Source organism: Dunckerocampus dactyliophorus, chromosome 2 (assembly GCF_027744805.1).
Source record: "Dunckerocampus dactyliophorus isolate RoL2022-P2 chromosome 2, RoL_Ddac_1.1, whole genome shotgun sequence".
Classification (NCBI taxonomy): domain Eukaryota; kingdom Metazoa; phylum Chordata; class Actinopteri; order Syngnathiformes; family Syngnathidae; genus Dunckerocampus; species Dunckerocampus dactyliophorus.
Genome location: NC_072820.1, coordinates 20836579 through 20854894, shown reverse-complemented (window position 1 = coordinate 20854894; position 18316 = coordinate 20836579). Strand labels below are relative to the sequence as shown.

The following is an 18316-nucleotide window of genomic DNA, read 5'->3' as shown; positions in this document are numbered from 1 at the left end:
ATAGTTGTTCTTACACGTGTACATCTTTTAGCTTGATTTAAATTTTCAGTTCATTTAGTTACAGTTAACTACAAATATAAAAAATTGTGATCTGTCATTTTTTTTCATAAAATACAGTAAAAAAAAAAGCATATTTCACGCATAGTTTCAAATGGTGATTACTCATGATTAATTAATTTGAAATCTCTGATTCATTTGATTACATTTTTTAATCATTTGACAGCCCTACTTATTTATCTTTTTTGCTGTGGTGTAGTCTTCATTTTTGACGCCTTTAAAAGGTCTTAGTGTTTCAATTTGTATTTGAAAAATGTGCAAACACCTTGTTTAATAGTCTAAACCAGTGGTTCCCAAACATTTTACAGTCACATATGTTAAGATCAGAGTTGTGGAAGCCCACAAAGGTGAGGCAGATGCGGCAGAACAGGAGTCTTTCATTTCTCCAACAGCAGGCAAAAAAAGGGCAACGGAAGGCGAAGCACACTGCTTGAAAAAATAGGGTAGATGCCTGAAATAGTACACACCAAAATAGGACCAAAAAATACTTGGGTGTACTTACAACAAAGGTGGCGGAGGAAAAGACGCCAGGAGACGTATCGAATAAGTAGCTAGAAAAACAAACATGCGCTGGAAATAGGTGGTTGAGCAAATAGATCTAACGTACCAAGCATGAGGCCTGCAACGAAACGAACCCACAACGAAGCGAAAAAAAGGTAGGCCAAAAAGTTAATTGGCAACAGGTGCGTCTCCTGGCTCCGCCTCCTCATCACCAATCCCGAGAAGATCTGAAAAATAGAAACAAGGCTGGAGTAAACCAAATAAATGCCATAAAGCCCTACAAATGGCAATAAGAAAAACTAAAACCTAGGACATAACAGCATACCCCTTCAGACATTTGACTTGAAGCTACTGTATGTACCCCCAACTCCTGCACAATTTAAAAAAAAAAAAAAAAAAAAAAAATCTTATTTAACTTTATATTAAACATAATTAATTGGTTAATTTTATAATAATTCCGGGTCAAAAATGTTCATACGACGGACACAGAGCAATGAACAACCTCATGCTCTGTCTCCTATCTGCTCTTTTCTCCCTGCCCTGTGAGGCATTCAGGCGCACTTGTCATTGTGAGTTTTAGGAGCTATTTGTTTTTCATTTTTGACATATTTTTGTACATTTTGAATGTTTTCTATGGACCAGAACCATTGTCACTACCAAATCATTTACTGTATCACAATAAAGCACATTTTGGTACACATATATACATTTTATTTGGAAAAAATCCTTTATTTATATCTTTGTATTTATTTATTTGTACATTTTGGGCAATTTCAACATTTTCCAAAAGTTCTTTTGGAAGCTTTTTAAAAAAAAAAAAAAAAAAAAAATATTCATTCCATGGAAAGTGTTCAACTTTGACCAGTTCCAAAATGTAGCAATATTATCTGAGTTGTTCCAAGTGAAGACACATAGTGTTTCAAACAAAGGACATTCAAATTGTCAGATCTCCTACATTTAATATTGCATTCTCTTGCTGTGCGGTCAAAGCCAGTTTGGCTTCCTGTTTGTTCTGCACCACGCTGATCATTCCATTCCAGATCATCTGAGTAGATTTTTCTCCTGTTATGTTCTTCCCATTCCTCTTGATGACTCACACTGTGTTTGAAACCACCACATGTTGCTCCTCATTAGCTGCATCATGTTCCGCCGCGGTGCCTGGACGGAAGGTATGACTGGGCTGGCCCTCTTTTGGGCTCGTTGGACTGGTTTCATCCCAGCAGGTTTGTGTTGCTGTTGAGTAAATGATGCACACAGTCCGTACCAGAAAGACCGGTTTAGCTCCTATAAATGAAGGTGCTGGAATTCCCAATAGGAAAAAGCTTTTTTAAAGACAGCTGAATATTCCAGGCTTTCAAGACTTTCTATCATTTGGAGTTGGTGGTCCTTAACAAGGCTTCGGTTACAGCATGACGTAACTTAATCAACTGATGGTGAAAAGATTGTTGAGAAAATAGATGAGATGTTTTTTTTATGTTGCCGCTTGCAACTTCCTAATCTTGACGGACAGCTTTCACAGAAAACACACTTATCAGTTGGATCTTTCCACGTTGTTGTTGTTGTTGTTGCTGTTGAAGGTTATCTATAAGAAGGATTATGCTTGATTCTGTGTTTCCTTCGTTAAGTAGCACCCTGCAGCACTCAGACAAACCCAGGCACTCACTGCTGTATGGGCAAATTGTCTTTTTCACATCAGGTCGGAACATGTTTGAAGGGAAGTGGTGTCTTTTTTTTTCCTTTTTTTTCAAGCCCGCATCATTGACTTGTGACTTGTGACTGTCAGGACTGCACAAGAGAAGCAGCAGCAGCAGTGTTGTTTCATTGTGCCGTCACATTGACCTTGTGTGCTTTGCTCTAAATGTCTGCCAGCACTTCCCAGCTCAAGATTCATCACCACAGTGGAAGTTGCGAGATTAAAAGTGTCAGGAGGTGTTCAATACAAAAAAATCAGCCTTTACAAAGATAATAATGCTCAGTTGTGATTGATACTGTTAATTTGTTTATTATTGTGTTTGTAGTTTAGTTTAATATTGAAAGCTGTGGTAACCTGATTTATGTACATGATTGGGATCATATTAAACTGTACAGTATTATGTCTAGTATAGCACAAAGTGTCGGTAGATAATGTGTACATGGATAGATGAGATGACTCTCTCTTCGTCGTTTAGTTCTTGACCCTCCTCCTACACTCCTCCAAAAAAAAAAAAGGTGAATTGTTCAGGCCTGCAGCAGTTTAAGAAAAATAAACAGTTGCAGCTAAACATCATTCTCACCTTTTTGGCAACATTCTTCAAGCTGTGCAGAGGCGGGTCAGCCCCAAGTATTCACTAACATTAAAGCACATTCCATGACCATGAACAACAAACATCCCCTATAGTAGCGGTGTCCAAAGTCCAGCCCCGGGGGCATTTGTGGCCCATAGCTGAAGGATGATTAAGGCCATACTGAAAAGAAAAGAAAAGTTATGAGAAAAAGTTGACATGTTTTGAACAACAAAAAAAAAAAACTACAGTTATAAATGCCTTTGGCTATTAGAAATTGATCATTTTTTAAAATTTTAAAATAGAAAGCTTTTTAAAATATCATTTATGGTACTATCATTATGTAAGACATTGTCAAATTTTTGTATATAAAGGGCTGTCAAAGTTAATGCGCTAATAATAAAGGCACTTTTTTGACAGCCTTATTTTGGGGGGAATCCCAACTCTCTCATCCTGACATGCACATACATTGACAGGTTTTTGCAGTGCGGGGGTTGGACCACCAATATAAATTAAATCTTCAAGATTAACCACTCTTAATGTACAGTACAACATAAGCATCAAACTTACATACTTGTTCATATACTGTAACTCACACAGATCAATGAGGAACTTCTTGCTCTGTCTTCTTCCTTCTTTCTGCTCTGAAGACGCTCGCATCTTCTTCCGTTCTGGAACTCATACGTAAACAAGATGGCTGCAGCGCTCCGTCACGGAAAAAAATTGGCATTTCCATGAGCATCTTCATCACATACACCTGAATGCACAGGCGACAGTGCACAGGGATACGGCGGGAGACAAATATATCTCTGAGCATTCTGTGAGGTTTGATTTTTTTTGGGGGGGGGGCATTTTTGTGATGCAAATGTATTACTCTTTTAAACGCATATTGTTATGAGAAGCCAAACTCTTTACTGAAATGACCCCAGCAACTAAGCAGAATGACGTTCCTCGTCACAGATCTCCGACCAGAACTGGACTCACAGGATCAATTGGGGGGTAAACCACTGTTGCTCTAGTACACTGCTGATGGGGATGTCATACAACTTAATGTCAAAAAATCCAAACTATCCCTTTAACTTAGATTTAACAAAGAAGGTGTGAAACACTATTGAATTAAAGAAGAAACTCAACGCAAAGTACTAGGTTGGCGTCCCATCCCCTCCCCCTTCTCTGCTCATCAACGTCTTTGGCAAAAAAAGGTAAAATTCATGTTAATTTTCATTAACTATTTAATTGGTCATTTGTAATGATTTCACATTGTTTTCCATCCATCAATTTTCAATGTCGCTTATCCTAATTAGGATCGAGGGGGTATGCCGGAGCCTATCTCAGCTGACTTCGGCTGAAAAGCGGGGTATTTTACATTGTTTTCTGCCTGTAAAACTATAATTATTGTCTAAAATATTTCGAATATTTTTGTGTGTAACAGATTTATTGGATTTACATGATTGTACGTTTGTTTTGTTTCTCGTCTGACCTTTTGGAACAAAGCAATAATGAAAACCCAGGCGCCACTGTATCAGTTATTGCTGAGACATGGAGAATGGTAACGGTTTAATTTTATTTTGAACATGCATACAGGTTACATCGGAATACATCACATTACTTTCGGCTTTTCCCTTCAGGGGTCGCCACAGCGAATCAATTGCCTCCATCTAACCCTGTCTTCTGCATCCTCTTCTCTCACACCAACTACCTTCATGTCCTCTTTCACTACATCCATAAACCTTGAAAAGTTAAATCAATTAATCTCACAATAAATTAAAATAACGTCAATAATTTTGCTGGCATCGATATATTGACATGTGCATGCGTGTTTGTTTTCCTTCTCTCTCTCTACCAAACGGGCTGGATGACAAGAGAGTTCACTCTGGGCTTCTGTCATAACACCTGGCTGTGTTGGTTCGATAGCGGAATGAATAGAGTGAGTGAACCCTCCTGTCAGTCATTCAGTCTCTTTGTCCCAGTGGGGAGAGGTGGGGCGCTAGCAAATGTGCACTCATTAGATGTGCGTCTCGTGTGCTACACAATCAAATACTTTCTTTGTGCCTACTGTGTATAAAACACTATCTGATGTAAATTTCATCTCGTTTGAGTACCGTCATTTTGTGACATGAAAAAGTTTGTGACAAAGACACCAAAATAAATAATACAAAACCGTGGAACTTACGTTTCAGCTGCCGTGATTCCCGAAGTATAACACCTCATTGTGCACCAAATGCATTTTGCTGCATCCAAAACATATACTTTGACCAAACTTCGACAAAATGTTGCACCTCATTAAACGTAAACAGCGTATTACACACACAATGTTGCTAAGTCAATCAAGGAAGTGTATATGCAAATGAGCTGACATCTGCATTGACACACAATTTCAACTTCAGAGTATTTACGGTTTATTTCTCCATTTTTTTTTGTCAATATCCAGAAGACAACGAAAGTGACACCGATTCAAAAGCAGAAATATTGTGATTGATTGTGATTTTTATGTAAGTGCAATTTTTGCTAAAAGAAACTGAGTTTTTCTGTCTTTTTTGTTTAGTTATGTTGTTTAATTTATTTTATTTAAAAACTTTGGACATTCCAGTTACAATGTTAAGTACTCATAACAAGTGACAGTTGCTTTTATAGCAGTGGACTCACATTATTATGCCATTACATTATCATTACATTAATGAAAAAAACTCGTCTCAAAATAATGTTGACGATAATATTGTTTATCGGCAATAATTTGTGGAACGATTATCGTCCAGCAAAATTTGTTATAGTGACAGGCCAACTTATACTGTTTGTTGAAATGGTTCATTTTAGTGCATTGTTTGTGTTCTTGTTGAGAAGAATTATATTATGTTTTTGGGTAACAGGTTATTTTTTGCTTTATGCATAATTTTAGCTGTTTTAGGTTTACCAGAGCAGGGTTTCTATGTTCTCTATAACCGGCATTATGGATTATCCAAACTGATCTTTTCTGTTCGTGAGTGAAGTGTACTTCTGTAGTTATTTCCCCACATCTCCACACAATGATTTCGACATGGTAAAACCAGAAAGCAATAGAGTATGGAGTGATTTTTGTTCCAGAACAAATTTTGCTTTATACATTGAACATACATTGAAGTATTGAAGTATTGCCACTATATGCTGTATAATTAATGTGGGATTTCCCACTCATTTTGTCGTCGATTATAACGCCGAGTAATTTATTTTCGTTCACGCTGTCAATGACTATGCCGTCTATTTGTATTTGCTCACAAATGTCCTTTCTGCTATTACCAAATAGCATTATTTTAGTTTTAGTTAGGTTCAGCTATAACCTCTCTTAATCAAAGCATATTTTAAGGAAAGTCATTTCATCTGTGACTTTTCTTATTAGCTCTTGCGGGCCTTCTTCAGAACAAAATGAAGGGGTCGGATTAAATAAACTCTGCTTCTTCCGCCTCCTTTTTTGACATGTTGAATTGTGCAAGTTTGAAGTACTGCAATGTGACATTGTTAAGCACATTATGAAATAAACTAGCCATTACCAATTTTTTTCAGCCCTCTGATTGGCTGAGGTATAGCGCCACCTGTTGCTTTGGCTAGCTTTGTCTTGTAGTTCAACACAACCTCTTGTGTTGTAATGGGAAAAGCTGGATTGCTAAACGGGTCACTATAAAGCATAGTTTCCTTCTTACGTAAACTGTTTAGCTCATTTACAGTAATGCCGTAATTTGGGGCTCTTGCGATGATTTCTGTTGCCAAAGAGAAGGCCACTTGTGTGTCATGCATGACTCACATGTACCCAGTGCCCACTCATAGGAGGTCCAGTGTTTCATGATCCATGACTTGATCTTGTCGGGATATATGACACTACGCCAACTACAACTACTTTGCCAATGGAACATTCCACGTCTTTGCTGGGAATAATCACAGTCCTGTGCTGATTCCATTGTCATGATGATTCTCTTGATACCACATTGACTCTATAAAATTAATTCCTCTGCCTACACCTTTTGTAATGGCTCCTTCTTGGCCCAGGCATCAGATCTGTATTTTTTTTATGTAATTCTATGACAAAATGACTTCTGTGAAAAAGGTTCATTTTGGTTTTGAGGTCACATTGTAGTCCTTTCTAAAGACTCTGCTTTGCGCTTCAGTTTTGTGGCCTGGAGGCAGCCGTGAATGAATAAAGTGCACTTTGTAGATGGCTGCTCCCCTTAGAGAGGCTTTTATCTTCACTCATGTGTCAGTCACAGCAGCGCAGCTCAGTCTGTCGTAATTTTGCCACCTTTATGGCCATTTAAATTTATCTCCTTCAGTAGCCGTCCCAGCACATTTGACCTCAAAGGTCCCGTGTTTGCTCTCCACCCACCATCATGCTGGGCAGAGTGTAGCCCTATTCGTTAGGCCCAGCTGTGCTGGAGGTTTAAGAGGGATGCTGTCCCGATGTGAAGAAACAAATTTTGTTTCAAGGTCAGGACTCTGTTGGGCAACATTAGGTGGAGCAGATGGATGGAAAGTGTTTCTATGGGGGCTATCCACATGGAAACGTTTTCAAGTCAAAACGGCAAAGTATTTCATCATTTCAGCCTCTCATCCACATAGAAACAACGTTCTGAGTGCCCTGAAACGGTATTGTTTGAAAATGGCTTTCAGAGTGGGAGGATCTGTAAACGCTGGCTCGTCGTTTCCTCGAGTGTCTCGTCGAGTGTCCTGACTCATCACAGTCGACATTCTCCTGGTATTTTCTTGTCTTATACTTCCACAATGACTTGCAGAAGTAATTCCACTTTGTTGTAAGTCTAGACGAGCCTCGGCAAGCGGAAGACGACAGACTTATGCGCATGGGTTTTTCTTCATCTACAGTATGGTGTGTCATGTGGTTCCGTATTCGTGTCTGTTTACAGCGCCACACGTAGGTGTGACTTGTGTATTACATCGTTTTCACCTCAGTCATGTGTTCCGTCTGGATGCAACTATTTACCCATGTATAAAAGAAAGGCAAGCACACATCATCAAATTAATGGCACTAAATGAATATAGAAGATCGGTACAAGCCGTGAGTTTGTTGTAGAGAAGAGATAAGGAAGATGATAATATTGTGGTTTGATGTGTTTGGGGGGCCGCACGGTTGTTAGCATGTTGGCCAACACAGTAACAGCCTGGAGATCGGGAAGACCTGGGTTCGATTCTCCCTTGGGCATTTCTGTGTGGAGTTTGCATGTTCTCCCCGTGTGCGCTCCGGCTTCCTCCCACATTCCAAAAACATGCATGTTAGGTTAATTGTTGACTCTAAATTGTCCATAGGTATGAATGTGAGTGTGAGTGGTTGTTTGTCTATATGTGCACTGCCATTGGCTGGCGACCAGTCCAGGGTGTACCCAGTTAGCTGGGATAGGCTCCAGCATGCCCCGCAACCCTAATGAGGAGAAGCGGTTTGAAAATGGATGGATGGATGTGTTTGGGGACAGGCAATGTGTGTGTTAGGTAATCGTGGAAAATGAGTCTTGAATGAGCATGGCAATGATGTCTTCACTGCCATTGTGGAAAGTTCTGGATGGGGGTAACGTAATGATGTAATGGCCGAATTTGCACAATTGGCCATGATGCATTTGGAAAAAGTGCGTAAAAAACATGAATAGCAAAACAAAAATATGTTTGGAGCTATGAATGAACTTTTTTCTTTCGCTTTATCTAGAGGAGTCTGGTTACTCGGTAAATATAGCGACAAAGTCACTAAGTGTGCATCACTGATCCTTCCCGCTTTGTCGCCGCCTTTTTCTTCTCTGGCATACTACATGTAGGTGCGTTTTATAATGTGTTTATGAGTGAGGGCGAAGAGGTAGCACTAAATTTATTTGTAGCGGGCCGCCACAAAAATGAATTTACTGGAAACACTGCATTCACATTAAATTTGATATGTAGTTATTTACAAAAATATTGAAAATAATATTATGAGTGTCATTTAAAAAAAATAAATTATAATTGCTTTTGCCGGGTTGGCCACAGACCGTAATCGGGCCTTTACCAGGGACTCCTGTTGTAAGTAATGACACCCCACCATTGTTGTTTTTGTTGTGACGCACACACACAAGCCTACACGGATCTAAATCTCTAAATTCAGTCCTCATTACAGGTAGTCCTCGGTTTACGGTGTTCCGTGTTGGTCCGTAAACACAAGACTTCCTCGAAGCCGTCCTCCACACACACACACACAGACACACACACACACACACACACACACACACACACACACACACACACGTGACATTCATGGCTTCACAGAGTGTCAGAAATTACAAAATTCTTTGAACAATACATATAACTGCCAGGTCGCTACAGTATCCTTGAGCATGTTCAGTGATCTGCTCCTATGAAAGCGACCGTAATAACTAAGCAGCACAGTGGATTTTAGCTATTTAGTTACTAGTTATTACTGTATTTTATGCCCTTTATGTGTTGTGTGTATAGTGTAACTGACTTCAGCGTTAATTTATGTATGACTTCCTATTTACACGAAAATTCGACTTACTTGTCATAGGAATGGAACTCGTTCGTAACCCAAGGACCACCTGTAGAACACCTGTATTTTCAGTTTGAGCCTTTGCATGTTCAACTGGATCCAAAATAAAACCAAAAAACAAATTATTAAACAAAAATTAACTGTGCCATGAGTCGGTTGTGAATCAGGTTGTGTTCTTTTATGTACTGCTGAATGGGAAATGGAGTGAATGTGCTTTGTGTGTCACAGAGGGATTAATGCACACACGCACACACAAATGTGGCCATCTGTCTCACCACCTCTGAACCTGTAGCGCGGTGTGTTGTGGTACTTCATGGAGTGATTTACTACATATGTATGATTCCTTTTCCCCTCTCATTCAACATTCAGTATGTTTCCATCCAATAAATTGGTCAGATTACTGAAATAATTTGGCTTCTTCATTTTTCATACCTCAGTGTGACGTCCCTGTTTATATGCTGTTTGATATTTATATCTCTACTGCGATTATTGACCATATGCTGTGTGCCTCCCAAAACACCAGTTGGTGCTTATGCTCTTTTCAGCGCGGGTAAATGTTTTTTTCCTGTTTTTCCGTCACATATAAAAAAAGCATCTCGGATCAGTGTTGCCAGGTCCGCTTATTAGAAGCAACTTTGGACTTGCTTTTTTGTAATGGTTTTTGCCAATTTTGAAGTTCACTTTGTTTTGGGGTTGTTTTTGTGAAGTCGCTTGCGAATTCCTAAGTTCCCAGTTGTTTCTGGCTTGTTTTTAGAGAGCTACTGTCTTGTTTCTTGCAAGACCTGGCAACACCGTCACCATGTCTCGGCTGCAACTATGCATTAGAAGGGCTTCTACAAGCTACATTGTGCTATCAGCTATGTCTCCATTGAAGTGATTACGCAAAAAAAATTACAAGCTAGACACAACTGTTGCCCTCTATTCAATATAGCATGAGCATCTTGACCTGGGTGGCTAGCAATTTGCACAGAAACAATACAGGTCGCCACAGTGAGATGGCTTCCTGCATTCATATGTACTACACTTTGTATTAAAGAGCCACTAATGGTAGACACCAAGGATGTCCCGATCCACATTTTTAACCGATCCAATCCGGTACCGATCTTTTTTTTGGTGGTTTTTTTTGGTGTTTTTTTTTTTACTTGTATAATTATAAGCTTTTGTTACAAACACGAATGTGTGGAATTTAATATGGTTACGAAAATAGCTCTTCAAAGCAATAAAAATAATGCAATCAAAGTATTACGAATTAACTGTTCTATTACACAGCATGACTAACAATATTGTTTGGCTTTTGATGTAATTCCGCGTTATTAATGTAAGATATTTTAATGACACCCTTATTTTGTTCACACTATTAGACAAATATGACAAAGAGCGCGCTTATTTTGAAGGCCGGAATGTGTTGTGTCTGTTGAGAATGGCACTTGACGGTTGATATGCGTTGGGCGCAAGAATAAACGTGCCTCTCGTCTTTTTTCACTCAGAACCTGTACGTAGATCCGCAACCGGATTGGCCCGATCTCGTGGCGGAAGCCGATATTATCGATCTTCACAATCCTGAAGATTGGATCGGGACAACCCAATAGACACATATTAGTTTGAACAGCTACAAGCAAGAACCACCGAACATTGACAGATGGTAGCTAGAAGCACTACTGGCAATGTATATGCAGTAAACAATTTATACACAATCATTGTTGATCAATCAATGGCAGAACACAACGAGTTCCTTTTAGTGAAAGGACTGTATGGATACGAATTTGAATAAAATCACAACAGTGATTTTGTAGTTGTCTTGTGATGTTTGCCTCTGTGACTGGCTTTGAATGTCAACTTGTGTGCGTTGTGTGTGTGCTGTTATATAGAAGTATAACAAAAGGGTGATGGTTATAGACTACATAAGTATATGTTTGCTGTATTCCATAGCGTTCAGTCAGGAACCATACCCAGACCTTTGTCTGCAGCTCTGAGGCATCACTGCTACGCTAGCCTAAAAAGTGTAAAAGCCTTTTGAATCTCAAGGTTGGTACAGTTGGTACAGTATACAGTTTACTGTATCTGCACAAAGTCAGAGCAGCCAGAGAGGCTGGTGCTCGCTTCTAAGGCCCATCACATTGCGACAGGTAATATATTGTGGACATGTTATTGTACGCTTGTCCTTAATGGACCCTCACAATACCCAACGCTCACAGTCAACTGCATCAATGTAAAATTAGCGTCATTAGCTGTTAGCAGTTGGGTAGATGAAATTAAGAAGATTAGTCATTCTGCCTTGTGTTCCCTGCAGCTACTTCACCACAGTGCTAGTGTGCGTGTAACGCTCAGTGAGTCAACTCAGCATTACTCAAGCATTTTTAGACTCGATTTCAGCACGTGTCGCATAGAGAACACCAACAATATGGCCTCAAGTCACACTGAATCATATCTGTTCACTTGTGCGTATTTTTGTCACTCTCAAATGTCAGCCTAACCAAAATCAGGTTCCGAAATTTTAATAGTTACTCTGAGGCCTCACGTCTCGGCCTGCGGGGAACAAACCTGGTTCCCTGTGTTGAAGAAGGAACAGCATAGGCTGACGCTATAAACTCACAGAGGCGGTTGCACACTCTGCCGTCTAAACTCACACAAATACAAAAGCTAGCCATGTGAAAATGCTGTGATGGGTATGGAAAGGACCCCAACATGGCGAGCTAAACTGAACTTGATTGGTTGAAGCGTGACTTCAGATCAACACCATGTCATAACAACTGACAGAAGAGGGCTTGTAGCCAAAAACAGTTAGTGGGTAGTCTCGAACACTCCCATTGGCTTTAAAGCATTCCAAACGTGCAGTAGAATGAAATCCTGAAGGGAACAGGAAGCAAGAGGGTTTTCTGACGTGTCTGTACTTGTTCAACCACGCAGCCAAACCACTCGCGTGTCTTCAAGCATTCAAAGTGTGAATGTTTTGTGTTTGCATGGCCCACCGCACTGTGGTATGCAGTGAAGCAGGTTTATGTGTGTCAAAGACAAAACGGAGAAGAAATGGGCTAAAAATGTGGAATCCCGATATGAAAGACCGGACACACTTTTTGTGACTCTTCACTCTGCTGTGCAGTAAAATAAAAAATAAAAATAAAAAAAAAATATCCAATGGCACAGTACCTCGTTCGAGTAGTTAGCTGGTTTACTATATGTTGCATATTTTTTTGATAATGTTCGTAGTAGGGATGTAAATCTCTTGGTGTTAGACGATTCGATTCAAATCTAGACATACGATTAAAAAAATATATATATATAATATATATATACAGTATTTAAAAAACAATGATTCGATTCACTGTACAAACAATACGATTCCATTACATTCTATGGTTAATGTCTTCCCTCCATCTATTTTCTATGCCGCTTATCCTCATTAGGATCACAGGGATATGCTGGAGTCTATCCCAGCTGACCATATACTTGTACAAGTAGACACACTCACATGGACAATTTAGAGTTGCCGACATGCAAACTCCATGCAGAGATGCCCAAGTGGTGACCACTCGGCCACCGTGCGACCCAATACAGTTGGATGATACCAGTCCCCATGCACCATGAGCCAGTGCTGCGACTAGCAGAGTTAGCCAGCTGGCAGATATTAATCTTACATTATAAAATAAAGATGGCAATTATATGAAAGTGGCATTACATACCCAAGCATGCGCTGATACTGTATGCGCCTGTCATCTTTTTTCACTCAGAACCTGTACTTCGTCAGTGCGCATTGTAAAATGGTCCTTACATTAAAGCAGTAAAACACAACAAAACACACATATGAGTCGCGCACACACACACACACACACACACACACACACACACACACAGCTGCACTACCTCAACTAGGCGAACCGCGCTAGCTTCCGTTCACGCTCTGTAACAGAGGAGTTTCCAAAATTTTTTGCAGCCGTTTCAACATGTTTAGTAGTGTTTGTGCGGTCCATATTATAAGGAACCAGCGGTTAGAGCGGCACTTACCGTGCGAGCTCCCTACACCGTGACGCAGCAGTCCAGGCACAGTGAGAGGGAACTACCACAGTAGCTACAGAGCCCAATATCCACCGTCCAATGTGAAACTAAAACTTCAACACGGTACACAGCGGCCATGTCTGCATGGTGGTGTTGCTTTTCTTGTTCTTGCAGGTGGCGCGAGTCGAGTGGCAACCAGCTTTGAGGCACAACTTACCATGTTGGAGTGTGGCTCAGAGTTACAAACGTGGTACGATAACTGGATCGGCCCGATCTCGGGGCAGAAGCAGATATTATCCGATCTTCACAAATACAGCGGATCGGCAGCCGCTCCCGATCCTGAAGATGGGATTGGGACATCCCTAGTGCAAAGCCCCTTAAATAATTACACATCTCTTTCCAGGACAGAAATCAAAATGTCAAAACATTTCAGACTGAGCATAGTGCTGTCAGCACTACATTTCAAAGTAATCAAGTTACCATGCTCGCCTCTGTTGGTCTGGCTGGTTAAGTTTTGCACCCTTCCTGAAATTAATCCAAAGATGTTCCAAACTTTGGCGTTCAAACGCTGGCTAGCTAGACGGCACGCTGGTGCTAGACGGCACGCTGGTCCTAGCCAGCTAACGCGTTTCACCGGCAGCACAGGCTCTCGCGTTTTGTATAAGACACTGTCAACTGATTGCTTCTTTTGTGATACCCGGTGCATGTCTCCACAATCGATTAATCTAAAGATTTATGGCTGATTATTATCGACAGGAGTCTTTTACTGGCACATCGGAATTGTTCGCTACTCAAACGACATCCGGTTGCATCGGTTTATCGTTCACATTCCCAGTTAGTAGGTGACATACATTGGACCACTTGATGGTCGGAAAGTCCCTTCATTAATGTACACACATACTCAAACATACACAGGCATAAATGTCAGATTATGAATTGGTTGAGATAGTTCCACGTCTTATTTTGTCAGAGGTTGACAAAAAAGAAAGCTACATTGTGAAATACTTCTTGCTTACCTTTTGAACCCACTCATATACAAAATACTACAGAATGGAAGTTGGACTACTACGACAGGTGTGATGCTACAAGTGTGCACGTCTGATGGCGCTCACAGAGGTCCAAGGAATGCTCAGACACTTAAAAAATTAGAAAAAATTAGCGGGAACATTGGCCAAGAAATAGTGTTGTTTGATCGTGGTCTGTATATGGTAGTTTTACTGGCCTTAATCCCGTGTCTTATTTTTCAACTGCACATGTACTAGTCGGTGCAGCCAGTCAAGAAACAAATTACTGGCTCTTGCAGTTCAGGAAATGCACAAATTAGTCACAGCACCACATAAGAAGACCAGCTCTCATTTAGCACACAATATAAATGAAGACTAACTGCTTTTAATGCAAAATATATTTCCTTGTTTAATGTACACTGAACAACGAACCATTTGTGCACTGTCTCCTTCCTTCTGCACTGTACTCCCTGCACTGTGCAGGCGCTGTTCACATGAGGCATTCAAGCACACTGTGTAACTCTGAGAGTTAGGCAGGAGTGTAGTAGTAATTATTATTCACATACCCCCTACGGCAATTATTGTACCCCGTACTCCACTTTGGGAACCTAGGATATAGAGGATCTTTGACAAGCATTTTTTGCAATAGATCTTTAAACACAGCACAAGTGCTTCTGTCATATGGAGGATCATTGACGAGTGTAAACATATTGCTTGTGTTTTAATGTTTGACTGACTTGATTTATGAATATACAGTATTAGCCATTAGTCAAAATGAGGCCGGCACTGACATGATATACAAAATAAGAATAATAGTGAAGGTAGAAGTCCTGCCCTCCTGTTATTCCTTAACTTTCTGAAAATGTGGGCACCTGAACAATTTTAGTTGAATTGTCCTCCACTAGAGTCGCATGGTAGTGCTTTGCTCAAGTGCACATTCGTAGCTTTCAGAAAGTGAAATGCTGTCTTTTTAGCAACCATCACCGATATTGCATACTCTTTGTCTGCAGGGACAGACTGAGCTATTGCCATCCCAAAGTAACTCTCCACTGGGATGTAATTATTAGTCAGACAAAATAAATAAGTGTTCAGATCCCACAAAAGCTCACCCTAAATATAGACTGTCACCTTAAAGCATCTCCAGCAATTCCTTTTCCAATATTAGCCCTGATGCCTGAAGGTCTGCAGACTTCCTGCCACGCTGTCTATCACAGTTGTCAGTCTGGTTGTGATTTATCTGCAGGTGAGCACCGGACCACCTGATTGTTATTCCACTGCAGACCCGCAGGCGCGACAGATAAGCCTGTGCTGCTCTATTTGGGACTGCCAGTAACTCTGCGCATCTGTTCTTCTCCTCTACACATTAACTTCCGCTCTGGCCTGAAATAAGAAATTAAGAGCATGCTAAGCTGCACACTGAGCAGGCTGCTGATTGGCTCGCTTCTGTGTGGCATACTCTCGAGCCGGTTCAGTTGGCACTATGTCATGCGGGATTTTGGCTTCACTAGTCGGCATTTATTGCCACAAAGGGAATGCAGGGTTGTTGTGAATTTAATGGTGGCTACTTCAACCGGTGGTGTCCTAAGTGCAGCACGAGGGCCATTTTCAGCCCGCAGCTCGTTTTTTGTTGGCCCTTGGCATATTGTCGCAAGTCGCAAGCTCTTTCTTTGGCAGGAGCCAGTCACGAGCTATCAGTGCACTCAGAACGTACTTGTCAACCCATTGGAAGTAAGTGGAGGTCAGTATATATACCAATATACAAACATACGTCTGACTAACGGTGTCATCTTTCAAAGAACACTTTACTAACAGCACTAAATTCATCACATAGCAACTTAATACTCAAAAGGTCTGTACAAACATGTCCCAACACGAGTTTAAAAAAGAAAGTGTTCCTATAAGGCAAAAAATTTGGTGGGTGCCACTTATACACCGGAATTTACGCTATATTATTAGATATTTTGCTAATTTGTTTTGTCACCTATAACACAAAGCTAAGATGTCAGTGTTTTTTCAAATATTGGTTCACAGCTTCTTCCAGTGGAGTACCCCCTGTGGAATATATTCTATAGCCAAGAACCCCCTAACCATAGAAAAGCATTTTTGGTGACGTAAAGATGTAAAACACAGCGCTGAAGCATCACTATCCGATTTATTAACGATTATCAGTGCTCATCTGTAGGGGTGTCATGAGATATGGTACGTACGATACGGGAGATTGGATCTACGAGAACGAGACAAGATAAGATTTTCACAAAAATATATGACAATGGATTGCAATTTACTAATTTAATTTACTACGTTACGTTCTTCTGAATTCAGTGTGTATGCTACCGGCCCCGCCTCCACCCACCGAGTCAAGAAACTGTATGACTGACAAAAGGGCTCACTCCATTCATGCCGTTCTATGGAACAAACATGCCAAGGTGCTGAAACCAGTACACAGAGTGAATTCTCTTCCTGCCTGTTTGGAGGCAGGAGACTAGGAAAACAGACATATATTATTATTGAAGCTGGCAAAATTATTGAATTCATTTTCAATTATTTTCAATTCAATTCAATTCATTTTCACTAATTAATTTATCATCCCAGACCGAGTGCCCACGACAACAAGAAATCTTGTCACGTTTTAATTTTGCGAGATCTTGTTGCACGAGATCTTGTGAAACCCCTACTCATCTGTAGTTGCTTGTTTTAAAATATTTGGAAATATAAGTACACAATTAGTAACATTAAAGCTGCTATTTCCAGTGGTTTAGAGGGTGCTCGCGTTGGAACGAGCTGCAAGCATTATATGCCGCCCTCTTCCTGGTCTGATAATGTAAGCTACAGCTGATAATGTAAGCTTGTTAAATCTCAAGTACCACCTAGAGTGCCTTCACGTACCCCAAGTACCCTTATTTGAGAACCAAGCATATACCATATTTAATCCACAAAGTCTATCAAAGTGGCCACCTGCATCCCACAATTTGTCTGTATGCGGCCCTCGCTGGAAAAAGTTTGGACACCCCTGGCTTAAACTGTTATGTCTTAAGGTACATTTACGCATCAAAAGCCCAGTTAAATTGTTTGGTGATGGCCAGTCTGCACATATTCTGCTCCGCATCAACCTCGGTTGACACCAGAGCTCTACCTGGGCAGAAGCTATTGCGCCACAGTGACAAGTGCTGCTCAGGCAAGTGTAGTCTTAACTTGTATTGAGATTCTCTGGAAATGATCTCTTCTGACTGTCTGTCATAGTAAGGATGTGAAGGCATTCCTCAGGGCCGCTGGTGCAAAGGAACCAGATGTTTGTGCTGTAAAGACCGTGTTAATAAAAATACCTTCCACATCACCACTGCACAGACCATAAATACACATGTAAAGTGTCCTCTTAGCAACCTTTCCTTCTGGCTTCTTGCGCTTTCAATAAGCGCTACTTTGTCAGGGCCAGAGGTCACCGTCTTAATGTCCCACTGCAATTTTGTGCTTTTGCAGCTCAGTGTTGATGAGGTGGTCATCCAGTTGGCGGCAGATGTCCACCAGCAGCTGCGTGCTAATATACTGATCCTATAATGGTGTTCAGAGTCTTGCCATGCATTTTTAATGAGCCAGTGTAGCCTTTAGTTACATAAGAGGTTATTTAGCCATGGCTTTACTGCTGCAGTTGGTGAAACTCTGCGGTTTAATGCCAGTTCAAGGGAAACCCTCCTTGTTTTAAGAATGTGCTTTTGGGGGGGTTTCCCACTTTGTATTTAAAAACAACCTCGAGAGGAGGATGTGGTTATGTGGTTGAAATGAGATAGCAGGCGTCCGCTGTCTTAACGGTTGATTGACTGGCAGGACTTCCCCCTTTGATTCGTCCACTCACTAGATCACATGTATTGAGATGAGAGTAGCCTCTAAAATGCTGCACTGCAGTCAATTGCCGGACAATGGCAGTGATCCGATTGAGGAGGAGTATTTTTAGTGTGGTCTCCATACACGAAGATGACTTTGCAGCTTACCCTCCACCAGAG

The 18316-nt window shown here is 40.7% G+C and overlaps 1 protein-coding gene across 9 annotated transcripts in view; it reads left to right on the top strand.

The window, feature by feature from the left end:
- Positions 1 to 18316, top strand: part of LOC129177358 (rho GTPase-activating protein 12-like) — a 63732-nt gene that overhangs the window by 25685 nt on the left and 19731 nt on the right. Inside the window, exon 1 of one of the 9 annotated variants that reach the window (XM_054768422.1) lies at positions 1 to 18316. This exon is cut by the window's left edge and continues 10534 nt beyond it. The exons of the other annotated variants lie outside the window; for them this stretch is intronic. Within the exon in view, the coding sequence (XP_054624397.1) occupies positions 18233 to 18316 (84 nt within the window). The 5' untranslated portion in view covers positions 1 to 18232. 9 annotated transcript variants of the gene reach the window in all.